Below are 25,957 nucleotides of genomic sequence, written 5' to 3'. Positions count from 1 at the left end.
ATGGAGTCCTACAAGCTGCTACAGAGGCTTGGCAGAGGTGCTCAAGGTTCAGTGTTTTTGGTTGAACATCGTGGTGATGGATTGCAGTATGTTTTAAAGAAGGTTGAGTGTAATGATGAAAGTGAAGCTAACAAAGCATTCAAAGAGGCAATGGCTTTGCAGGAGTTGCGCCATCAATTTATTTGCGGCTACAAAGAGTTTTTTGTGACCTGGGATCGGGAGGAATGTGCAATGTTTGTGTGCATTGTTATGGATTTCTATGAAATGGGAGATTTGGCTAAAGTCTTAAAAACAAAACGAATGAAACAAGAGAACATAGATGAAATGATACTGAAAAAATGGCTTGGACAAATGCTAGAAGCATTGGTTTTTGTTCACAAAAAAGAAGTTATACACCGAGACCTAAAACCTAGCAATATCTTCATGACAAAAAATTTAAGCATTTGTATTGGTGATTTTGGTGTTGCCACTGTCATGGGTGATGCACGGACAAGAACTAGAACTACAGTTGGCTCAATGAACTGGATGGCACCTGAAGTCATGGAGCGACCTTACGACGAGAGAAGTGATGTTTGGTCTCTCGGCTGCATCATCCTTGAGTTGGCTACTTGCGCATTTATGGATCCAGTGCAAATCTCTAGCACCTTGTTTGAGATTAAACAAAACCCACAATGTCTTGAAGATATTTTGACTGAATTACCAAAGTACAAATATTCGCCTCAACTTTGTCAGCTGATTCGAACCATGTTGAGAAGGAACTTCCAGCAACGACCAACCGCTGAAGAACTGGTCGCATTTCCTTACGTGAAAGAATGCTTGCTTCTAAATCCTGATTCTGTGTTGGTTCAAAAACGAAAAACCTACACAGCATCATTGGACAAGCTGCCTCAGTTTAAATCAGTAGCTGAATTGTTTTCTTACATGACAAAAAATGTGCAGAATGAGGATGCTCAAAAGCTGATCTTTAAGCACTTGAATATAAAAACAAAAGACAAGAAATTTTGTGCCAGCCTAAAAACTGCAATGAAGAAGCAAATTGTGAAAGCTATGGAGATCCACTTGGAGTGTGTGATTGTGCAGTTGAATGCTTGCAAGGTTTTTCTCCACTTGATAGAGAATTCAGATGGTCTTGATGACATTCTTTACACCAAAGAAGTGGTGAAGCCCATATTAGTTGCCATGCGATCGTACCCGGCCAGTCGTGAACTTCAAGCGTCAGCTTGCTCTTTGATTATTGCACTGTCTGCTGATGAAGCCACAGCAGATATAATTGGTCAGCTCGGTGGGGTGCAAGATGTGTTGTCAGTGATGAGACAATTCTCCGCAGATGCCAACATTTGTGCCACTTGTTGCGGGGCTTTGTGGAGTCTCTCCATAAATGAGTCCAATGCAAAGATAGTCACTGAAGAAAAAGGAATGCATGATGTTTGCAACGCACTGGAAGCCCACAAGGATAACTCTTCTGTCATCGAAGCTGCATGCTCCGCCATATGGTCATTGTCCCTGGAAGATGATAATGTTGATGTTTTGTGTGACATTGCCATCACTCGCATAATGGAGGCTGTACAACAACATCTCTCTGATGCTAAAGTGGTAAAGAATGCGTTCATGGCTCTCGCTAGCATTGTGACGTGTGGTGAAGAATGCTGCTATCGTGTGATATCGCCAAGTGAAGATATTGTTGGATTACAAGTTGCAGTGGATGCATATCAAAAGCACAAAGAAGTTGTCGATATTGTGGAAAACTTTGTCACACTTTTGCTAGAACTTACTGAGTATGATGATGTTATGACTGAGCTATCTGCACCAAGTTTAAAATTAAAGGACATTGTAGGTAGCATTAGAAAGAAGTATAGAGGGAATGAAGACATTGCTGGTAGTGCTGATGTTGTTCTCAAAAAGCTTGGAGGTAATGTCAAAGTCCAACGTCCTTCATCTGCTTTAGCTCGCCCAAGATCTGCTAAAAAATCAGCACGCTGATCATGAGGTTTTTGTCTTTGACACATCGACTGTGAATAACCATAGCGGGCCCGGCAACCCTAACTCATGCCGGTCTGCAAATGAGTTGGTTAACTATCAATATTCTTGTGAACTCATTTGCCGCAGCTATTTTCTTTCAATAGGGTACATTCAAAACTGTTCTAAGTCTAACTCCATGTTTTCTTATGGTTGCTATAAAATAATCTGCTTAGTGTTTATTCAGTTCAATCACTGTATTTTAAACTTTGCTATATAGTTCACTGAACTCTGAAAATAATTCTAGAGTGTTCATTTTAATTTAATACATATTATTTTGGAAATTAAATGTTGCTCACCAGATAACCAAGCTAGACAAACGGTTTCTTTCTCAACTAATCCATTCCAGATGTTTCTTCAAATGATATTCTTACAAGTCAGTACCCGAAGATTTGTTAGTATTTTTGGTGCATTTTTTATATTTAAACTTGTGCTAAAGTTTGCATAGTGATATAATTTTCATTTTTTTATTTTTTACACTGCTGAGGGTGGTTGTGGTTTGTAGAAATATATTTTGTTGCTAAATTTTATGTTATGTTTAATTGCTTGTGTTTGTGTAATCTGTTAGCTCCTGTTATATTATCTTCTACAATACATACCGTGTGAATTTTTACTTAACTTTTAAAGTGAATGAAGAAGTTATAGCCACAATATATCTCATTGCACAAAGTTACAGTTTTTTTTTTTATATTTTGTTAATGTATAATATCTATTTTTTTTTTTTTCAATCAAGCATCCTCTAGTATGCACGCACCACAGTGGCGTATCCTGGTTGGTTGAGCAAGGGAAGCAATAAAACTCGTGGGGAATCAGAGCGTGCCGAAGGCACGTGTTTTCTAGGGGGGTCCGGGGGCATGCCCCCCCGGAATTTTTTTTGCAAAATTACACTCAAATAATGGATTATAGTGCTTTCTGGAAACACTTTAGGGTAATATTTGTATAAAATTTATAATAAAATGTACATACATTTTATGACTTGTAGCGGGTTTCAAGAAATTTTATCAAAAATAATTCTGCAAGTATAGCACGAAAAATAGCAAGTATAAAAGGCTGTAGTGGATGAGTTTTAATCCGCCACATTACGAGTATTAAACAAGTATAGAACATATATTGAACAATGGTGAACATGGTTTCATGTGGTAAGGTTACAATATTTGAGAAATATTGATTATTATGCATTTTAAAGAATTAATTTAAAAAAAGCCTAATTTGTGGAATTTGGCCAATCTGGTAACACTGCGACGGGGAAGCGATTGAAAAATTGCTTCCGTGGATTAGTTAAAAGAAACGTAACTCGCGCAAACTTTGCTCTGCTTTTTTTCCTTAGTCTCTCACTTGTTTCTTAGTATAGCAAAAACGAGAGCAAGGGAAGCGATACGAATCTTAGCTTCCGTACGCTTCCAACTTTTTTAAAATTAAAACTGAGCTGAAATTATACGGGGACATGAGTTAGAAACCGTTCTAATTTGTATTCAGGTAAAGAAATTACGAAACCGTTTTACTAAAAAACATAATTTTATCTTTTTTCAATTTTGACAGGGGAAGCAATGCTTCCCTTGCTTCCATTGAGGATACGCCCCTGACGCACCACCTATATGCTCGATATCATGTACTTATCTAAGGTATCAAGCAAAACTTCTTAATCAAAGTCTTGTTTTCTTTCCTCTATTCTTCACTATTTTTCTTCATCTTCCTAGCAAGCGTTTTAGTTTTCATAAAACTTATGTTTTTATCCAAGACAAGTATATTCGTTAGCTACAAATTATATTGTATGTTGTTTGTATTGATATCATTTCCATGTCATCTTTCATTTGTAATCTTTGTTATGACCAAGCAGTAGTTCAACATCACTATGTAAATATGTAAATTGCACAAACATGTTGTTTTTTTCTTTAATTTATTCAATTCATTTTTTACAACATTGGAAATATATACCAAGAATAAGCTAAAGTTTGCTCTATCTTTTCCACCGTCACCGATAAGTAATTATTTGCATTGAACAGGATTTAGGTTCAATGGTCTTTTTTTCATCAGCATAAATGTTTTATTACTAACCGTTATGCTATACGGCAACTTTTTAAATTCAACTGTTTTGTGATCTTAGAAAAGATTCTTGATAAGCAAGTGAAATGATGTTGTGTTTGTACCTGTGTTATACTGAAAGCTTTGCATTTTGTGATTAAGTTTATAGAAATCAACACCACCTGTGTTAAAGTTTTTCATCCACTGAAATATTTTGTGTTTAATGATCTGTAGCATTTGCACTGTAGCAATTATATATATAATATGAATGGTATGCTTTTCTAGGCAGCAAAATCTGTCAATGTAAAAATGATGGATTTTGCTGTCTGGATTAATACTTTTATTCATATCACGACTCTATCAAAATGGAGTTTAGGTTGTCACAGTTTTTATAGTAGCCTACCGGTATACTTGTTGTTGTTTTGCTTCGTATTGACATCAGCGATTAAAATTATCATTTTGAACAAGCATCTTTTGTTGTTTTACTAATCACCACCTTGCACAATATTTTGTATGTACATTTTTATCAAATAATAATTTTTCATGCACTGTAATTCTATTTTATTAGTTGTGTGTAGATTTGTAGGCAAGGTTGATTGTCATGTATACAATGAAGTTGATTGTTGTTGTGGCTTTAGCTCTTTTGAAAACATCACTGGCAACATACACCCCTGACTGGACATCCCTGGACAGCAGGCCACTCCCATCATGGTAAGGATTTGTAGCAGCACTAGCATACTTTACTTTAGTTTTAGTGATAACATATGGCAATCCAAATATTATTAATTAAACATAAAAAAGACTATGTTTTTCATTCAAGCTACTGCCCTGAAGAGAAAATTTATATTTGATGCATAAGAACGCAAGGAATCCAATCTTTCTGTCTGTTCTCAAATATGTCATTGAATGTCGTGTTAGGACACAACTACATGGTCACTGGTCAGGATACGTATTGAACAATGAACAGTAACCCTTCTGAATGCTCACCGCCACCAGTGCCCTCGACCACGCATGTGACAAGTTCCACAAGCATATATTTAATATATATGATACCATATAAAGGTTGCTGGCATTGAAATATAAATGCGAACAATTTGAACTTTGAACAACAATGCTACAGTTGAAACTTTTCCAAGGGATTAATACTGTCATCATCTGGTGTTATACAATCACAAAGCAGTATGTAGTTGTAGTGGCACAATTTTGTATGGCACTTTCATGCTTGAAACTCATTGTTTTACATGTACCAAAGTGAGTGATATACCACTATCACTCTACCAGGCATATTTACTTTTACAAACCTTTTGTAATACTTTTGCAATAATCAGTGTTTGCCAATTTAGTTTTTTTAAACTTTTGCTTGCTCATTATTGTTGTTCGTTATGCATAAATTCTGTGTTGGTGTAAAGTCAACAAACTGACGGCGATGTTTGGTAGATACGATGTTTATCAGACCAAAGCTATAAAGTTTAACCCAAAGTGCTCCCAGCTCTTGCAGTAAAATATTGAAACTGTATTAGCAAATAATTTTGATTTATTGAACGGTCTTGTCATAAATGCATTGTTAGCACATAACTTATGGTTGATGTACTTTGCAACTGGAGCATGTGGCACAGCAAACAAAGCTGAGGAAACATTAAACACAGCCAAAGAGCAAATTATATGTCGCACAACAGTGACAGAACGCACCAAAGAATTATATGTCGCACAACAGTGACAGAACATAGTGTGACGTTTGTAGACATCTACAGTATATATCTTGTTTTAATTAAACATTGATTGATAAAATGTGAAGCTGTTTGTCTCAGCTATGGTTCAGTTGGTAGAAAAGTTTAAAATATTTGATTAAATTATGTTGCCTTGAACATAACCATAGCCCCTATTCTTAGGTATGACCAATCTAAAGTTGGAATCTTCATCCACTGGGGAGTGTTTTCTGTGCCAAGCTTTGGGCAGGGATTTGCTGGGGAATGGTTTTGGTATAATTGGAAGGGACTGGCAAGCCCATCAGCTACATTCTTCATGGAACAAAACTACCCTCCTGCTTTCCAATATGCCGACTTTGCTCCTGAATTCACAACTGAGTTCTTTGACCCTGATAAATGGGCAGATCTTCTTAAGGTTGGTGCAGATTTTGGCATTTTAAAGGAAAAACATCAAGATTAAATGTTCAAATATTTGAGTGGTGCCTTTCGGGCGTATAGTGCCTTTGCTGGAAGGTTTGTGTTCTACGGAATCTTGTAAACCTAAATCATTATTGTCAATTGAAGAAAGAAAAGTAAAGGGTTTTTTTTGTATGCTTTTATTGAATCCATTTCGATCTGTAAGTCTCCCCAGGTATTTGATCTGTTGGAAAAACAAATGTCTGCCAGGATGTCTTTGTTCCGTCATGATATCCTATTGTGCTCTGGTTGTTTGTTCCCCCCTGATGGTGGTACACCGTCCAGCATAGCAAGAAAGCAGCTCGTCATATAATCCATCCTAAAGTTTCAGACCAGAACACTTTAAAAATGTATATAACTAAGTTAAGCTTTGACAACTAAACTTTAAAGTGCACTATAAAAGTTTATCTTTGCTCAGCAATATTTGTAACGTCAGCGGGGAAAGCCTTCAGCAATCATTTTTTTAGAAAATCATTATACAGCTATTAAATGATTTTGTCGTGTATTGATTAAGGTGGATCGATGGATAAACCTCCCGGCTTTGTTATTTGAGTGGCAGGACCGGCCTATTGTCAGAGAAACATCTAACAGAATATTATTTGTACATTATTTATTACTTTTTAATTGAATTTATTGATTAACCCACTGATGACCTGCTTTTGTAATTGTTTGCACAGACCCCGTTGTGGCGAGCTTCAATATAGCTAATGAGGAGCTGAGCATCATGCATGTCATTTGTAGACGCACAATTTACAGAATATTCTTTTCATGCTAAAAACCAGCGATTGGCCTCACTAAAACCAATGCTTCACATTGTGCTATCAAGCTTGCTCGGTCGGATAGGTTTCACTGTTTTGTACAATCTTCCACTATTTAATAGAGTCTGCCTAATGCCTATTCTACTAAGTACTATTAGTGTTCGCACCGTACATTGGCTTACTCTGGGCATCGTACCCTCAATGTCTTTGGTTGCAAGGTTGCCATGTTCAATTGACGGACTAGAGTTTCAAGCGTGACTTCAAACATTGTAGTTGTTTGGTTTACAAGTATGTTCGCCAGGTTGGCTGGTTTGTAAAGAGATTGAACCGACGCAAGAAACTCTACTTGTGTCCCTGAAATAATCGCTTTGGTTCGTTGTGAACAGATCAGCCTCGTGGTTTTTCTCAAGTTGTATGTATGTATGCTCTTTCGCTTCATCAGGTCAGCTCTAAAGCGAAAGGATCGTTCCTGGACCGATAAAAAAACGCTTTACTACGTTGAGTAGACGCAAAATGAAACGTACGCGCTTTTCGAAGCAAAAAGTGTTTCAAAAGTACAGGCAGCGGATGTAAGTGTTTGCAAAACCAGTGACTAATGCAAATGTAAACGCTTCATCTATGAACATTAACATCTTCTGATAGTTTTCAGACAACTGTTGACTTGCTTATAAAGTTTTAAGAATTCTGTTAAAAATCGTAAACTTCAGACAGAAGCCATGTAGCAACTAGTGCTGAAAGAGAAATCAGAAATAAAACATTGACGTTTGAAATTTATTTCCATACGCGATTGTGTTAACGGGAACTGTGTTTCTGGTCATCCATTGATGACGATGCCTCTCACGAGTTGCCCGGTGGACTGCGATAATGCTGTCTTTTAAATTCGCTAAATCGAGCCGTTGTTTGATCAGAGCATCACTTTATCCCGACGAATGCTGCGCGAATGCTTTTCAAGGCGCGTCTCTGTTTGACGCGGCCACATCTCCTATTGACATGGCCAGGGGACTATTGACTTTAACATTGCGTTGGTGATTCCTTGTCATTATGAATTTCTTTTAATCCATGGAGCTTATGCATCAGCCATATGTTTGTGAACATTGTAATAACGACAAATCAATGTATTTATCGTCATGTTCAAGTTGTTGGGAGCCTTTTCATTGTTTGTTTTCAAGCTCTGTCAATTTCCATGTAAATAACTAGTTTTTAACGTTGGTTGAAGTTGGATGGATGTAATATTGAGCGAGGATATAGCTTGGTTGATCTTGACATATCTTTGTAAGCTTAACAATAGCCAGGTGTGATTTACACATACTCTAACCCGAAATTACGATTTCTATTTGTTGATCACATTTGAGCCTATCTCAGTTCAGAAACATGGCATCAACATAAGCAAGGATCGATTTACTGGGTGATTTGCTGGGTAGTACCTTTTTAAAGATGAAATTTATTTCATTAAAACTTCTTACCCGTTTTGAACGAATAACTTCATTTATTGTTGTTTCAACGCGCTATAATTCTCAGTTGATTTGAAAGTTGACTTTAACAATCCAGGCGATAGCGTCACAATCTTCTTTGTTCTCAGACCTTATTAGACACGCTTGGGTGACTTTGCTGGTTTAAGAACTTGAAATGATTTTGACTATCCCTGCTCTATTGTCTATTGGAGTGATACTTTGTAACGCTTTGTTTGTTTATTGCTGAGATCTACAAGTAAGATAGTTCACCAGTTGAAGGCCTCAGTTAGTGACGTCATATGTCACCCAGTCATTTTCCTTGCCCACGATATCCTATGTACATTTCTGAGTCACGATAGGGCAGACTCACCACAAAAGTAAACTTATGAAAATAAATAAAATAAATAAACAAACGGACCACTTACACAACTGTCAAAACCAATAACTTCATTACAGCACGGATGTCAAATGACAGGAAGGTTTGGAAGACCATCATTTTCGACATCTGTGATAGACCAGCGTCACCAGCCACATAACTATCGACGTTATATATAAAGTTAAATTATTTTGACATTCAAACTAAATCTAACTATGGGCGATCTTTGATTAGATTTCACTTGCACATTATCACCTGAAACACCGTGTGCTTGCTTAGCTAAGTTTACACAAGAAGATCGTATTATGTTATTCCGTTGAATTCGTGGTGAAAAACATCATTTAATTTTCATGATCAAACGATGTCGTTGTGATGCTGCCGCTTACTGGTTTCTGATTGGCTGCTCATCGTGCTTGTCGCATTGACATGGAAACATTTCTCAACGTCGGACAAGTTGCTGTGGCAGAGGCGTATGGAAACAAACTGTATTATACAAAAAAAGATTTCAAAATATTTGTTTGATTTTGAAAGGAAGGCTATTTCGTTTCGTTGACAATTATTCTTACAAATATTCAACACAGAGTTGATACCCGGAGTTGATACTCCATGCTGCTGCCTCCTTAAAGCCCTGGTTAAAAGACTTCCTTTCCTGCTGTTTGCGCCACCTGACAATTCCCAGAATCTGGAGAAGAGCCCTTGTGGTTGCTGTTCCTAAGCTGAAGAAGCCCCCAGGTGACCCAAAGAGCTACCGTCCAATCTCACTGCTTTGCATTCCCTTCAAGATCCTCGAGAGACTCATCTACGCCCGTGTCGAACCAATAATAGATCCGCAGCTCCCCCGTGAACAAGCTGGTTTCCGACACGGACGATCAACCCTAGATCAGGTCACACTTATGACCCAAGACATTGAGAACAGCTTCTCGTCTAAGAAGAAGGCTGGCGCCGTGTTTGTTGATCTTACGGCTGCCTATGATACCGTATGGCATAGCGGCCTTACATGCAAGTTACTCCGTCTTCTCCCTGACAGACACATGGTCCATATGATGATGGAACTTGTGCAAAACCGCAGTTTTACTCTCACAACCAGTAACGGTCGTCGAAGCAGACTACGCCGACTTAAAAATGGCGTCCCACAGGGCTCAGTCTTGGCTCCTCTCCTGTTCAACATATTCACCTACGACTTGCCCCCCACCATCTCCAGGAAATATGCTTACGTAGACGACCTGGCACTCCTGCACTCAGCAGGAAACTGGCAGTCAGTGGAGAGGAACTTCAGCCAAGACATGCAAACACTATCAGCATACCTCCAGAAATGGAAGCTACAGCTCAGCAAGTCAAAGACAGTGTCGGCGGCCTTCCACCTTAACAACCGGGAGGCACAGCGTGAGACAAACATCAACATTGATGGGGAACGCCTGCCCTACTGTGCCGAACCTACATACCTTGGCATAACCCTGGACAGGTCACTCACATACTGCCAGCACTTGAGGTCACTGCGCAAAAAACTATCTACACGCGTCGCACTTTTGAGGCGATTGGCGGGTTCCGGCTGAGTAGCTGGTGCTAAAACTCTTCGTACAGCTACCCTAGCCCTTGTTCATTCCACCGCTAAGTACTGCGCGCCGGTCTGGTGTCGTAGTTCTCACATCCACCAGATTGATACCGCCATTAACGACGCACTGCGTACTGTGACTGGATGCCTGCGTCCCACTCCAACGGACTGCCTACTCAATACTCATCCTAGCAGGCATCCAACCCACTGAGCTACGCCGTAAAGGAGCCACGATTTCTCTCGCACGCCGCGCTTTGGACCCCGACCATCTCCTCCATGCAGCGACCACCACCTATAAAGCAGCGGCTGAAATCAATATGCCCCTTTGTGCCTGCCGCACAACAACTACTTAAGAACGCAGAATAACTTGGTTTAAGTGAGGCACACTGGATAAACCACATGTGGAACACGGAGTGGTAAAATCACACCTCCACGCTCCGTGACTTCATACCTGACGCCGATCCCCGCCCACCAGGGATGTCCCTCACAAGGCTTGCCTGGGTCAGGCTTAACCGCCTGCGAACTGGCGTCGGCCGCTTTCGTTTGGACATGCACAAGTGGGGCCTGGCTCCTTCATCAGAATGCGAGTGTGATGCCACGGAACAGACCGCAGACCATGTCATCCACCACTGCCTAACCCACCGGCCTCCACACGGTGCGCATGGTCTGAGGGTCCTGGACGACGAGAACGGCAATGATAATTAGGCTACGGTACCCGATAATTTAAAAAAAAATTGAAAAAATCCCCCGTTAAGGGATCGGACTCACCGAAACGGGCCATTCCGCGACGAGCCTGCTGAGTGGCTGAAGATTTCCTGCCCTCCAATCTAGCCAGGAAAGATCGCTCATACGCCATCATCAACACAGAAAGTTTTCGAAAATGTTTACTTTCGACACAAAATTCGTTGTAATTTTTGTTTTAAATTAATTTTTTTGTTGATTTAATAATAAAATAGGTTTGAAACTGCCTCAATGATTTGTGATAAAACTTCACTTTGCCTGGTCTCACTACACGACTTTGCCGCTTGCTTGATCGCCAAACCACCGAAGTTAATATAGGAACAGCTAAATTGCTGCTGAAATGCTAGCCTACTAGCAAACCGAGCTTTTTCATTTTCAGTTATTGGTAGCTTCTCTTCTATCGAGATGAAAATTGCAGCAGATTTCACTTGAAAGTTGTGTCGTGTCAAGGTAAAAAAACACGTCACCAAAAGCCAACCGGGCGGCACTGATTGGGAGCAGAGAGCTGTCTTTGAAGTCCCTTATTTAGGAATTGAACACACGTTGAGAATTGAACTACCTTGCCACAACCTTATTGGCAAAGGGTCTGCTACTATTCGGTGAGTCCGATTCGGTGAGTTCCTAACCTCTAACCCCTAACTAACCCTAACCCCTAACCCTAAAACGGCAATGATAATTAGGCTACGGTACCCGATAATTAAAAAAAAAAATGAAAAAATCCCCCGTTAAAGGATCGGACTCACCGAATCGGACTCACCGAAACGGGCCATTCCGATTGGCAAAGCCTCATCTTGGTCCACAGAGCTATCAAGGCGGACATGTTACTGCCCTAAGATTTTGATGGAGCTTGCTGTGGTTCAGGATCAGGACGCAATTCTTTATGGGGTGTGCACAGCGGCGTTCCTCAGATGAGCGCGATCAAACAATGTTAGCTGTATATAATTTATCGCTTCATGTTTCTGTTGTGAAGCATGGAGTATACGAGGTTCGTGAAGTCTGTATTGAACAGTAGTTTGCTTTTTTTGTGCAGTGATTTTGAAATTTCTTCTTGTTGAAGCGTTGTTGCCTGTAAATGATTCTGCCCATTAGTTGTCAATGAATGGGGAGCTGTCCTTGACGCACTCACACGTTGCTAAACTTGTAGTCTGCTCTATTTTCTGAACTCGCTATTCGTGTGAATGTGTGATTGTAGTTGTCTCAACTATTCGGTTTCCACAGAGTAACAACAAATTGTAATGATAATCTGCCAGTGCATTCGCCGGAAAAACAGCTTTTAATTTCAAGTAAATGTTTATGTATCAAGCTTTAGTTGAAATTATTGTGACGGTGTCAAGCTACTGGCTTCCGACATAGACGTTTACACAGACAGTAAACCCAGTGTCATATTGTTTGCGTCATAAATGCACCTTTCCAGGCGTCCGGGGCGCGATACGTGGTTCTCACCAGCAAGCATCATGAGGGATACACGAACTGGCCTTCCGCCAATTCATTCAACTGGAATTCTGTCGATGTCGGCCCGAAGCGTGATCTGGTTGGCGAGTTGGCTACAGCGATTCGGAATCGGACGTCAATCCACTTCGGTCTCTATCACTCCCTCTTTGAGTGGTTCCATCCCTTGTATGTGCAGGACAAAGCCAATCAGTTCAAGACTCAAGACTTTGTCAGGTAGTGCTACAATTTCAGTTTTGATTATTTTTAAGTTTCATCTATTTATTGATGTCACCATTATGTAATCATTACGCAATGCTTTATAGATATAATCGTTTATGACTTCAGGACCAAGACAATGCCGGAGCTGTACGACATAGTGAGCCGTTACAAACCGGAGGTGATATGGTCGGATGGACAATGGGAGGCTAGCAGCGCGTATTGGAACAGCACCGAGTTCATCGCTTGGCTTTACAACACGAGTCCAGTCAAGGTTTGTCTCAGACTGCAGATGTTGAATCGGTCGTCAGACCACTCGGCATGCGATAACTCAGCAAGTACATTTCAGCTACTGCCAAGTCAGCAAATGAGATATTTACCTAGCTCGGACTTGCTAAACTGAATTTGCTCACTTGTGACATGCCAGGTTTCGGCTTGCTCAGGTTCATCATTTACCAACTTCAGCCACTTGCTGAAATGTTGCTAGCTCAGTTGTCACTTGCTCAACTGACATTTCAGCCACTTGCTGAAATGTTGCTAGCTCAGTTGTCACTTGCTCAACTGACATTTGCTCAGTTCATAACCGCTGAGTTGTAGGAAACTTTTTGAATCAGTCTAAAACTTAACCAATTTGACGAGAGTCAGTACATAGCATATCCGTAAATTAAAAATATGTGAATTTTAGAACTGCTCATATACGTTGAAATGTTGAGGTGACTTATGACTTTTGGATTATTTTGCGATTGCGTGAGTTTACACATTATTTTTTGGTAGAGTAATGAAGAACATGCATTGCAATGTTGTGATTAAACTTTTTTATCATAATCTCAATTTGAATCTATATTTTTCATGCAAAATAATATAATAATGCAAAAAAAATGTCACATGGAAGTATATATCTCCATGGCCATTCCAGCGTATCTACTGCACCGAGGAGACCGGAAGGTTGAAACGGTGTGGCGGTGTGCACTGTAAATAGAATATGAAATATTTCAGAGGATGTGCTGAGAAATGTCTTAAATCTCTCAACTTATAACCTTTATTCGCTCAAAATTTCAGCTCAATAGAGGTGAATAAAAGTTAGGAAAAGTCAAGAAATCTCGTAGTCGCAGCCTCAGTGGTTTTAGAGATACAAATTATTGTTGATACAAAAAAGTTGAACAGTTGACAGCCCCCCAACATTCAAAGGGTTAGAGCTCTTTCGTTGATTTGAATTCTTCTGATCAGTCAAATTTATATTTCGTTTCTCTTAGAACTACTATAAATACTTCACCACGTTTAAGTTTATTTTATTCTGACGAAAGCTCCTGAAGAGAGTCAGACGAACACTTGCAGCTTCGAGCTATGTGCAACCTTCTACTCGCAATTTTGATAATCATTTTTGATTTGTGTTCAACCATTCTCAGGACACTGTCGTCACAAACGACCGGTGGGGTAAAGACACCCTGTGCAAGCACGGGGGATACCTGACCTGTCAAGACCACTACAACCCTGGTACACTTCAAGCGAAGAAGTGGGAGAACTGCATCACCATTGACAAGGCTTCCTGGGGATTCAGGAGGAACGCAGACCTAGACCAGTACAGGACGATGGAAGAATTGCTTCAGGTGAAGAAACAAGAGTTTACAAATAATATTTTGCTTTAGTTGGCAAGGCATTTATCGTTCTCAGTGATAGCTTACGTTAGTTTGAAAAGCTAATGTAAGATTTCTCTCTTGATACAAACATTGTTTAGCTCCACTTTAGTGGATAAACTTTATCCTCCCCCTCCCCCCCTTGGAGTTGGAAAGAACTGCTTTCTAACGAAGCCTGGTCGATTTTTGCACTAACTTACAACAATTTGTATTGGAAAAGATATTTTGATATCAATTTGAGCGGCAAAAGATCTGTTTCAACAGTGATGTGGAAATCTAAACTAGGGACAATGTGACAATGCTACTTTGCTAAGAACAGAAAAGTTTCGAAATAGTTTTCAGTTTACAAATCAACTGTTGTCATGCTTTTTTTGAAGTATCTGATTCACGGGTTTTCATTATCTTTTAGAGTAGAACTCGCATATAAAGAACCAACACGGATGAAATTTTATTCAGGATAGTTTGCTATATGAAAGTCAATTTCGTGTACGGCGTACAGCGATGGAAACAGCTGCTCCCGACTTGTTCATTGTATGCGAGTTGTCCAAGCGATTCTTGCAGCTGACTGACTAAATTGTCTTTCGCTGCTCCTGGCTAATCAGACTGCATTATTCTCCACTGAGCGTACTTATGCGTTCCTCTGTGACATGTTTATGAATTATGTGTATTGTGATGTAAGCCTTTTGTTTTTCGTACTATTATAAAATCTGGCGAATGACCTTATATCTCTTCCATGAAGTTGTGTGGTATCTGTACATCAACCTGTCATCCAGTTGACCATTTACCTGCTTTGTTTCAGGAACTCGTTAGAACTATCAGCTGTAATGGAAACTTCCTTATGAACATCGGCCCAACAAAAGAAGGGACCATCTCCCCAATATTTGAGGAGCGTCTCCGCCAGACGGGGCAGTGGTTGGGGGTGAACGGAGAGGCGGTGTACGAGAGCCGGCCCTGGTCCCACCAGAATGACACAGTCAACCCTGACGTTTGGTACACTAAGAATGGTGACGTCGTTTACGCCTTTGTCTTCAAGTGGGAATCCGCGATCAATCTAGGCGCCCCAATCCCACTTGGCCCGTCGGCCACCGTCGACTTGCTCGGGGGCCCGTCTGGGTTGAAATGGGTCCTCATGAAGTCGAGCGGCATTGTGGTAACCATGCCCGTCACCCTAGACCTGCAATGGGTGTGGGTTCTGCGGCTCAAAGGTTTCACTGACAAATGAGAACAAATACCAACCAACCTGCCTCATCAATTCACGTCATCCCTTGTGATCTCACAATTACAATTGTGTGGTAATCGTCTCTATTCACTTGTATGCATCCAAATCAACCCTAGGCATATAGATTATAGAAAGCCTGTGAGGGTGTGGCGTAACAATCAGTCATAAATGAGCATTGTCACTAGGGTGTTTCAAACGAAACATGGCTCGAAAAATATTGTTTCAAGCAGTCTTAACTTTTAATTAGTGATCGTTCGAATAACATGGCGCAGAGCCAACACTTTCTACGTTATAAAATGTCCGTGCTTAGATTTTGAAACCTTTTTCCATCCATAATCAAGAAAATGAAATATGTTCTGACAGGGGTCAAACCCACAACAATGCTTGATATGAACGACTCGGTTACATGTCTTGTAATACATTCGAATTTATTTTCACACTATAGTCAGTTTAATCATAAATAGCTAAAAATCGTTTTCGACCAGCTAGCAGCTAGATCATCTTCAGTTAAGCTTATTCAAATAGAAAAACAATTTTTTTTTCAGCTACAGTATTTATGATTGCACTAACTCGTGTGAAAATAAATTCCTTTGCACTTTCCGTCCATTATTATAATTATTGCATTGCAGCTTTTAACATTATGATTGTGATAAGATGCTGAATTTGCTGAAGAAACCAGTAAAGTTTTGCACGACCAAAGATATTGTTTAGTTTTAAATCTAAACTGATGCAATACAACGTGTAAACCCCTAAAGGTTGAATTCATTGCTTCAGTAAAAAAATCACACGAGGCTTATTAGGAGTGACCCAGCTATGAAACTAACTCATTGTATTGTATGATCAACTTTTTGTTTTTGATTCTGATATAAATTCACTCACTTTATGTATCGCCTAGGTATGATTAACGATAACTTTAATGAACGATTAATTAACGTTATAGTTCGGAAATAAATTGACTTTATGTATTTCTTATGTATACTATAGTCGTTATGATTAACGTCAGCTTGGGCCAAGCTTTATCGACAATCAGAATCTGCACTAACTTGCAAAAGATTAAGTTTCTCTTTTAACAGCGTGATCGTTGCTTACTTCACAATGTAGATACTAACGACCTGTTGTAGCCTGATGCTGGGAGATTGCTGTGATAATTGCGAATAGCACTAGCTTTCGAAACACAGTTCCCCTAGTCATGTGCTACGACATATGCACGTGTTCGTAATAGCACATGACTAGGGAACTGTATTCCGAAATCTAGTGCAAATCGCTATTACCACAGCGAACTCGCAGCATCACGCTAAAACAGGTCGTTAATATCTACGCTGCACTGGCTTGTTGAATGTTGATTGTCCAATATTCTTTATGCGTATTGCGAATGGTAGTTTTGCATTTACACTTCTTGTTTATGCATATGCTAGAGATTCTTCTCGTGTTTTATGGTTTGTATGTTTGCCACTGTTAGGCTACTTAACGTCAGGATCGTAGGCTACATTTAGGCCTAATTTTACCGCTGATCCACACTTCAGCAGTGGGGCTGAGAATAATGCAGTGAGGAATTTGTTTTTGGCAAAAGCAGGAAGTCCTAAAAACCTTAACTGCCGCCTTTTAAATGCTTTTGTTTATTTATATTTTAGTGGCATTTCTAAGTAGGCTAGGCCTAAGTTGTATCCGGCGGTTTTTGATTCTTCGAATAAAAATTTATCGTAAAAATTGCTTGCATTTTCCTGATAAAAAAAAAATGGAAAAGACATGTGAAGAATGAAGTATTATGGCCAGCAGATATTGGTTAAAACTATTTCTAAACCGATTTAAAAGGGTGGTGTTGAGTTTGACCCACCCGAGCCGAAGAAGCTTCAAGATCAAGCGGCGCTGGTTCGACTCTCGTGGTGTGCGCTTGAGCAACGCATTCTTAGGAGTGCTTTCCATTCAGCGGCACCTAATAAATGGAATGATTCCCCTGCAGCAAGACTTCAACAATCGGAAATTTCAGTCTGTCAATCTCAGTAACCTGCCCTGCGTCAAAAGCCTTTACAAGTATGCGAAACTAACAGGAAAGGCTTTGTCAGTCTAAAAATAAAGATTCAAAACCAAACCATATTGAGCTCCCACAGCCATAGCTTACAAGAGGTTTTTAATCACTGACGCAGTGCCAGTCTTCGAGATTGACAGAGTAGCCTAAAGTGTCAGCTTGTTGAAGTGTTTTTGATTGAAGATAATTTTATTCACCAAGTGTTTCTAAATGAAGGGCTGTCTTTGAAGCGTGTTTCTCAAGCACACACTCCGAGAGATATAACTTCAACAACTATCGGAGTTTGCACTCTGCCAATTTCAGGCCCGTAGCCAGACATTTTCAGGGGGGGGGGTTCCCAAATCCAAAAATATGGACCTTTTGAAAACACTTTCTTCTTGGTGTGTCCAAAAGCAAGCAATCAAAACATAAGAAGCGGAAGTAGGTTGCATAATATATATAGGCTACCAACAAACTTCAAATTGTCAATATTACAAAAACGAAGTAAATATAGGTACAAACAATTTTCGCATTAACAATAGCACATCCACAGTGGAACCGACAAGGGTACCGGAAGTGGGAGGGGGCAGATGCCCTTTTAAGGTTATGTAAGCTACTACACAATTTGCAATATAACAGTTTGCGCCACTGGTGGTCCACCTGGAATGTTTAGTGGTCCAAAGAGATTTTTGTTGGTTCACACAATGAACATCAGTTGCAGTGGTCTATGGAATTTCTTTCTTAAAAAAATGGGACAATGGGACAAACACATGTAAGCTTCAGCGAATTTCACTGTAATTCAGCATAAAGTATATCCCACAGTATCCACTAAACAAGAGGTGACGAACCTTTTGCGGTCGCGGGCCACTTTGTCAATTAGCCTACACATGAGTTATCGGGCAACACAACTTTTTAATCGTAACCTACTATGAAATCTTTTAGAAGCGACTCAAGATATTATTCATGAAAAGTAAAAAACGGCAGATGAAAGTAATAAAAACTAGAATAAAACCTAGACTAGACAATTTTCACCAAATCAAACGTCATATAAAAACCGTTCAAGTCTACTGAATATTACGTCATGGAAATTCCTAAAGCATGTGCCAAAATTGCACCATCGTTCATAAGACCTGTTTGGACCTGTTTGGGCCTGTTTAAACAGGAAATATTACATCAGCTTAAACACCTGTTGGAATGACTTCATAATTGTCTTTCATTTATTGCGTCACAGTTACTTTCTACGTGAATTTGAGATATTGATATCTATTCTGGTCATTCGTAAAATGATTGTTTGAAAGTTGGCCGCACATTTAACTGTTGGCTTAGTGCTTGCTAGCTGGACAAAAGTTCCGTCTTTTATCCAAGTAATCTGTATTGTAGTGACAGTTTTTTAGAGGTGTAGGCGTTACACCTATTTTCGATAGCCTCGGGCTAATTTTACTGGAATACACTGTTTGAATAGACGTTTCGAAAGTGTGTTTATTTTTGGGTCATTGCATGCAGACGAACGGATTTGGGAATCTTACGTTACAATTTTCCCACGAAGAGATTATGGTTTACCGCTGTGACCATAAAAAATAAAAGACGATTCTCTGTCTAGCATGTGCCTTATCGTCTTTCGAAAAAATTTTGGAAAAGCTCTTATATAAAAGGGTCTCTTCCTTTCTAGACAAACATTCTGTCCTTGCTCCTACGCAATTTGGATTTCGGTCTGGCTCCTCTACTTCATATGCCGCTATTGATATTATTAGTGCCACCTATGAACACGTAAAAAGCAACCTGTACACAGGTTTGGTTCTCTTGGATCTCAAAAAAGCCTTTGACACGGTATACCATCCCATTCTACTATACAAACTCAACCACTATGGAATCCGTGGTACAGCAAACGAATTATTCTCCTCCTACCTAAAAGACAGAATGCAGTATGTCGCGATTAATGAACAGGAATCTGAACAGAGATGCATAACACACGGTGTACCTCAGGGTTCAACGCTGGGTCCATTGCTGTTTTTATTGTACGTAAACGACTTACCAAACTGCACGTCTTCTGTTCCAAGACTTTTCGCAGACGATACCTGCCTGGTAATTAACGCTCCTAATCCAACCTACTTAGAAAAGGAAATATCGTCTGAATTACTTAACATCAAGAACTGGATTAATGCCAATAAATTAGTTATCAATCCTTCCAAATCAAATGTCATTGTGATCCCTCCTAAAAAATGCAGCTACCCAGAAGATATCAATGTACTTTATAATTGTGCTCAGATCGAACAAGTTAAGTTTGCCAAATACCTTGGCATTATTTTTGACAATGGTCTAAATTTTGAACATCATATTAATATGCTCCACAAGAAACTTTCTATATCTGTAGGGATATTGTCGAAACTCAAATACATTCTTCCAAACAAAACATTATTACAATTATACTACGCACTGGTACATTCTCATATCGTATATGGGATAACGATCTGGGGTTCATGCTGCAAGACACAAATGAACAAGCTTAGCACCTTACAAAATAAGGCTGTCAGAATAGTAGCAGGTGGCAGGTGGTCTGATCATGTCACACCTTTCTATAAGAAACTTAACATACTCAAGCTTAAAGATTTGTACGAACACGAAATTGCTAAATTCATGTTTAAATTTGATACGGATGTATTGCCTCTGCCTTTCGCACACTACTTTGAAAAAACCAAACTCATGTATAATGCACGTCTTACTAGACGCTCTTCCAACGATTGTTACTTTGTCCCACGTTACGCCTCATCCCGACTCCAGCGCAGCATTAAATATGCCGGAGTGAAAGTCTGGAACTCCTTACCAACGAGCTTGCGTAAATTGTCATTTTATTCTTTTAAAAAACAACACAAAAATTCACTCATCGCCAAATACTAGCACTACTAAATATATTTCTCTGTGACCATCTTCTAACCCTTGTCTCAATTTTCGTTTTTGAATTATTCTTATCGCAATTTTAGAACTTCAATTAGAATCTGGGGTATCTGCTTGACTCGAAGACCCATGGTCTCTTCGCAGATTCCCGTTGCTGGAAATTCCTTTTTATTGCTGTATTTATTGTATTATATTTACCTACAACGAAATAAAATCAATCAATCAATCAATCAATCAATCTAGTGTTTGGCACAGAAGCACTTAGAAGCCAAAAAAATAAAAGACGATTCTCTGTCTAGTGTTTGGCACAGAAGCACTTAGAAGTAAAAAATAAAAGACGAAGTTGTTGGTTGGTAGGCTACAAAAGCAAAGAAATAATAAAAGAAGATCTTGTTGGTTGGTAGTCTAAAGAAGCAAAGAAAATTAAAGACATTTCTTCTCGGTAGGCAACTGAAGAACTTTAAGCTAAAAAGTAAAGACATTTCTTCTCAGTTTGGTACAGAAGAAAAAATAACTTTGACATTCATTGGCAAGAAAGAAGATTAAAGGCAATCCATCTGTGCTTGAAGATTCAAGTGGAAGAATCCAAGCAAGTTTTGTGGACGTTTGGACTTCACATACTCGTACAGCTACGGTATCGTGCATTTAAATTCTTTTTTGTATTTTTTACGGTCTTTGCAGTTAAGTTTTTTATAACTACTGTAATTTGTGTGTTTGTGTAACTTAATTTTTTAATTGTTAAATTTAGCCCTAACATTTAATATGTCTACACTCGGTGGCGACAGGGACTCGACCGCCGTCGACTCGACTGAGTTTAAGCCTGATGATGTTCTTTGCGGTCGGGCAGGCCATTCTGGGGAGGGACCCATTAACGATGAGGCTAAGTCAGTTCGAGAGGCCCGGCATCTTAGACGGGATATTTTGACTCAAATTGGGAAACTTTCTGTGGCCCTAGGTTCTTTGAGTGATAAGCAGGAACTGTTAATTTTTCGATCTAATTTATCTACTTTAGAAGAGGAATTACGGCATTTCCATGCTCTTTTGAGTAAAATTGTTAACTCTGCAATCTTGGCAGAACTTCGTGATAGGGTAAATCCCGAATTTAACTCGTTAAAAAATAACTTCCAACAAAAAGAAAGTGAGTTCTCAGATAGGTTGGATGCTGACATACATCCTGAAGATAGCGCCTCAAATGTAAGCACTAGGATGTCTGAGAGCTCGTCTCGGATAGTGGCACAAATTAACTTACAGCTAAGACGAGAGGAGCTCCAGATCCAAGCTGAGGCCGAAGCAAGAGCTGCTGAGGCCATCGCAAGAGCTGAAGCCATACGAGCTGAGGCTGCCGCACGAGCAGAGGCTGCCGCAAGAGCTGAGGCCATACGAGCTGAGGCCATACGAGCTGAAGCCATACGAGCTGAGGCTGCCGCGAGAGCTGAGGCCGACGCGAGAGCTGCTGAGGCCGAAGCGAGAGCTGCTGAGGCCGCCGCGAGAGCCGAAGCTAGAGCTGCTGAGTTCGCACTCAAAGACGCTCAGTTGAAGGCCGAACAACGTAAAGAGGTAGTTTTAGCTGAATATCGTTCTGAGTTGGGCTCCCGGCGTAGCTCTAGGAAGGGCTCTTCTAGGCATTCCAGAAGTGAACATCAATCACAGTTTAATTTACCTAACCTTTTCCACACGCCTGTTCAATCCGTAAGTGGACCTGTACAATCCACATGTTTTCCAGCTGTTTCAGGAGGTCTCGGGGCCGCGGCTAAGGATCTTCCGAAGGCTGTAGAGCCAAGGTCTGCAAATTACAACCGAACTCCTCCCCCAGAGCGTACAGGTCACGGGGCCGCCATTAGCAGTAATGCTTTGCCCCCTTCACAGTTTTCAGCGCCGCTAGTTTTTGATCGCCCAGCTACACGTAATTTGGGTGGTTGTGAGAGGCGTATCGTGTCTCCTGATTTTAACGTATGTGAGGATCGTGATCGGGCTGTGCATGTGACTGAGCCCACTCAGCCCATTAAGGGATATAGCTTGTCTTCTCCCGCTAAATCGAGTTCTCAACAGCAGGATTGCTTTTTTGAATACCAAAATAGTAGGACGTTCTTCGATAAGGCGGCCTTGATTGGTTACGATGGTAATAATATGCCATTTGTCTTCTTTAAAAATCGTGTTATGGCCTTGATGGCAGCTTCGCCCTTTAAGGGAACTCGTTTGACTTTGTTGCAAGCAGCTTGTGTTAGAACAGCTGCACAAACGATTGCTAATTTGGTTTCTGACACTCCTGGCTTGTCAGAGGAAGACAGGATAGAAATGTCGTTAGCTCGCTTGTCCCAACGTTTTGGGGTTCGTGGAGGTCTTTTCGCAGAACCAGAAATTAGAAAGTATCGCTATGGTAGCAAATTGACTTCTATCTCTTCCAGTGATTTGAAAGAGTTTAAAGATGAATTGTCGCAGTGTTTGCTTTACGCGAAAGCTTATGGTCAGCGTGATAAATTAGAAGGACGTTTTGTTTTGGATTTGGCTAAGCGACTCCCGTTTGACGCTAAGCAGCGTTATCTTGACTTTTTAGGTGATCAGTATGGTAGCACTGAGGAACCTACCTTTCAGAGTTTGTTTGATTTTGTAGTACGGGAGGAAACGCGCAAGTCGACTGATTTTAGCATTATGCTAATGGGCGATTCTGGTGAGTCGCAGCATTTTAAAAAGTTTGGCAAAGGAAAATTGCCTTCATGTCCGGTTAGGCAGACGTCGGTAAAACCCCATGATAATGTGATTTCAGGGAGTTTGCAGTACTCGACTGCTGTTGGCGCACCGCGCGGCGGTGTGGCCAGACGTAGTGACATACCGGCATGTTTTTGTTGTTCGTCACGTGGTCAAGTTGAATATCATTTTTTGTCTAATTGTAAAGAATTTTTGCGCTTGACACCTAAAGATCGGAGAGATGTCATTGTGAAAGCTGGCAAATGCTTGAATTGTTTGCGCCAGCATATGGTTAGAGACTGTAATCATGCAAATAACTGTCATAAGTGTGGACCTACCAACGATAGGAAACACTATTTTCTTATGCATGATTTTTATGTGACGTCACGTGATTCTCTGGATTCGGTCGGTAAAGATGATGCTGGTGCCAGAGTTCCTGTGCGTAATGTTAAGATTGGAAATGTTAAAGCAGCCTTTAACCGCGTTACTGCTGCTCGTGTTTTGAATCCAATGACTGGCAAATCGAAGTTGGTGTATTGTCAGCATGATCCTGGTTCGCAGTTGACCTTTGTTTCGAGTGACTTGGTGTGCGAACTTGGTCTTAAACCGTATGATAAAGCGTCGTTTAAAATAGATACTCTGGCTGGTCAGAAACCTACTTGTGCTGACCTTGTTAAACTCAACATCCAGTCGTTAGAGACTGATGAACTGTTTTGTGATATAACCTCGGTGGTTAACCCAGCTTGGGCTGACGATGTTAAAACTTTACCTCATAAACAAGATTTAAGTGGTTTCCGTCATTTTCATGACGTGAATATGTTTCATTTGAATGATTGTAGTACTGTAGATGTACTGATTGGCAATGACAACGCTTATTTGATGTGGGCAAAAGAAGAACGTGTTGGTGAAAATCGCAGTGAACCGCATGCTTTACTCACTCCTCTCGGTTGGTTGGCTTGTGGTGGTAAGCCACCCTTAGTTGAAAGCGTTGCTAAAGTGTGCAGAGTGCAGACGTCTTCAGAGTCGGATGTCATCTCTGGCTTTCAGCGTAAAATTGAGTCTCGTGATATGGAAATAGCAGACCTGAATAAAGTCATTCAGGATTTGACTTTGCAAAATGAAACCTGTGAATTGTCTCGCAATGATATTTTGGCTAGAGAACTTGTCGAACCGAATATTGAGTTGAAAGATGGTCGATTTGAGATACCTGTTCCGTTGAAGGAAGATATTGATCTACCTAACAATTTTGTGTTGGCGTCAGATAGAGCTGCTGCTTTAAGAAAGAAAGCTTTAAAACAACCTGAACTTCGTGATTTCCTTACTGACACCATGAAAGATCTTAAATCTAATGGCTATATTGAGCGCGCGGGTGAAGCAGGAAATGTCAAGGGATTTGAATGGTATTTACCATACTTTGTGACGTCACAATTAAAAAAGCGCATTGTTTACGATGGCAAGTCTGAATTTCGAGGAACTTGTGTTAATGATGTAATGTTTTCGGGTCCTGACTTGTTAAACCCTCTGGTAGATGTCTTGGCTAGATTTCGGCTTGAAAGATTTGGTTTCGTGGCCGATATGACCAAATACTTCTTTCACATTTTGGACTCTTCAATACGTAAGCCCAGTTTTATTGAACTGCTTACGTACACAGGCAGTGCCGTTCGGATCGTGAACGAACGCCCTTTGGTACCTTTGAGTGACGACCCTAGGGATTTTACTGTCATCACCCCTGCCTCACTTTTGACCCCATACTTAGACCCATACTGTGCTGTTGGGCAACCACATGATCGTGACCAATTAAGAAGGGATTATCGGTTCAATTTGTCACTCTCTCAGCAGTTTTGGAATAAATGGATCGATTTTTACTTGCCAGGTCTTCAGGGCCGGAAAAAATGGCTAAAAACGGCCGAGAATTTGGAGCCTGGTCAACTTGTAGTGGTAGGTTCTCTCCAAGACATTGGTAAACGTGGGAAGTATCAACTTGGGAGGGTGCATGAGGTAGTTCCACAAATTAGGAAAGGGAAGCCTGTGGTTCGTAGAGCCAAAGTTGCCGTCTGCAACTATGATGAGAGTACGGGGAAAGTGAAAGTAGACTACGTGTTGAGGGATATTTCGTGCCTCGCCCCCGTAAAGAACACCTAAGTGTTAGGGTTTGAGCCTGGTTTTGTCTGCGGTGGCCGACCCTTGTCTGAGCCCGGAACAGTCGGTTATTAGCGCAACCATTGTATATAGCGTCATTTAGCGTGTACCTATGGTACCAATTTCGTGTATCGTCGTGTTTATTCTTATTGCTGTTCATTCTTTGCATGCCCTTTGTATTTGCGTATTAACTTAAACGTGAGTGATTCAAACAATTTGTGTATCATGTGTTTTTATTCATTGGCTCACAATTGTCGTCATTTCTTTTTAGTTATGCCATGTCAGACTGTCATAACTAGGGGCCGCTATGTTCCCGACAATTTTCACCAAATCAAACGTCATATAAAAACCGTTCAAGTCTACTGAATATTACGTCATGGAAATTCCTAAAGCATGTGCCAAAATTGCACCATCGTTCATAAGACCTGTTTGGACCTGTTTGGGCCTGTTTAAACAGGAAATATTACATCAGCTTAAACACCTGTTGGAATGACTTCATAATTGTCTTTCATTTATTGCGTCACAGTTACTTTCTACGTGAATTTGAGATATTGATATCTATTCTGGTCATTCGTAAAATGATTGTTTGAAAGTTGGCCGCACATTTAACTGTTGGCTTAGTGCTTGCTAGCTGGACAAAAGTTCCGTCTTTTATCCA

The 25,957-nt window shown here is 40.3% G+C and overlaps 2 protein-coding genes across 2 annotated transcripts; both read left to right on the top strand.

Moving 5' to 3' along the window:
* LOC145786953 (serine/threonine kinase-like domain-containing protein STKLD1) lies at positions 1 to 4,617 on the top strand. Its single transcript, XM_082598702.1, has one exon. The coding sequence runs from the start codon at positions 1 to 3 to the stop codon at positions 1,978 to 1,980; it is 1,980 nt and encodes a 659-aa protein (XP_082454828.1). The 3' UTR covers positions 1,981 to 4,617.
* Positions 4,611 to 17,288, top strand: LOC145786954 (alpha-L-fucosidase-like). Its single transcript, XM_082598703.1, has 6 exons — positions 4,611 to 4,749; positions 5,928 to 6,159; positions 12,493 to 12,743; positions 12,855 to 12,999; positions 14,132 to 14,332; positions 15,159 to 17,288. The coding sequence occupies exons 1-6, from the start codon at positions 4,640 to 4,642 to the stop codon at positions 15,579 to 15,581; spliced, it is 1,362 nt and encodes a 453-aa protein (XP_082454829.1). The 5' UTR covers positions 4,611 to 4,639; the 3' UTR covers positions 15,582 to 17,288.
* The last annotated feature ends 8,669 nt before the right edge of the window (positions 17,289 to 25,957 follow it).

The sequence above is a fragment of the Aplidium turbinatum genome, chromosome 17 (assembly GCF_918807975.1).
Source record: "Aplidium turbinatum chromosome 17, kaAplTurb1.1, whole genome shotgun sequence".
Lineage (NCBI taxonomy): Eukaryota > Metazoa > Chordata > Ascidiacea > Aplousobranchia > Polyclinidae > Aplidium > Aplidium turbinatum.
The sequence above is the reverse complement of the archived record's forward strand: the minus strand, read 5'-3'. Positions and strand labels throughout refer to the sequence as shown.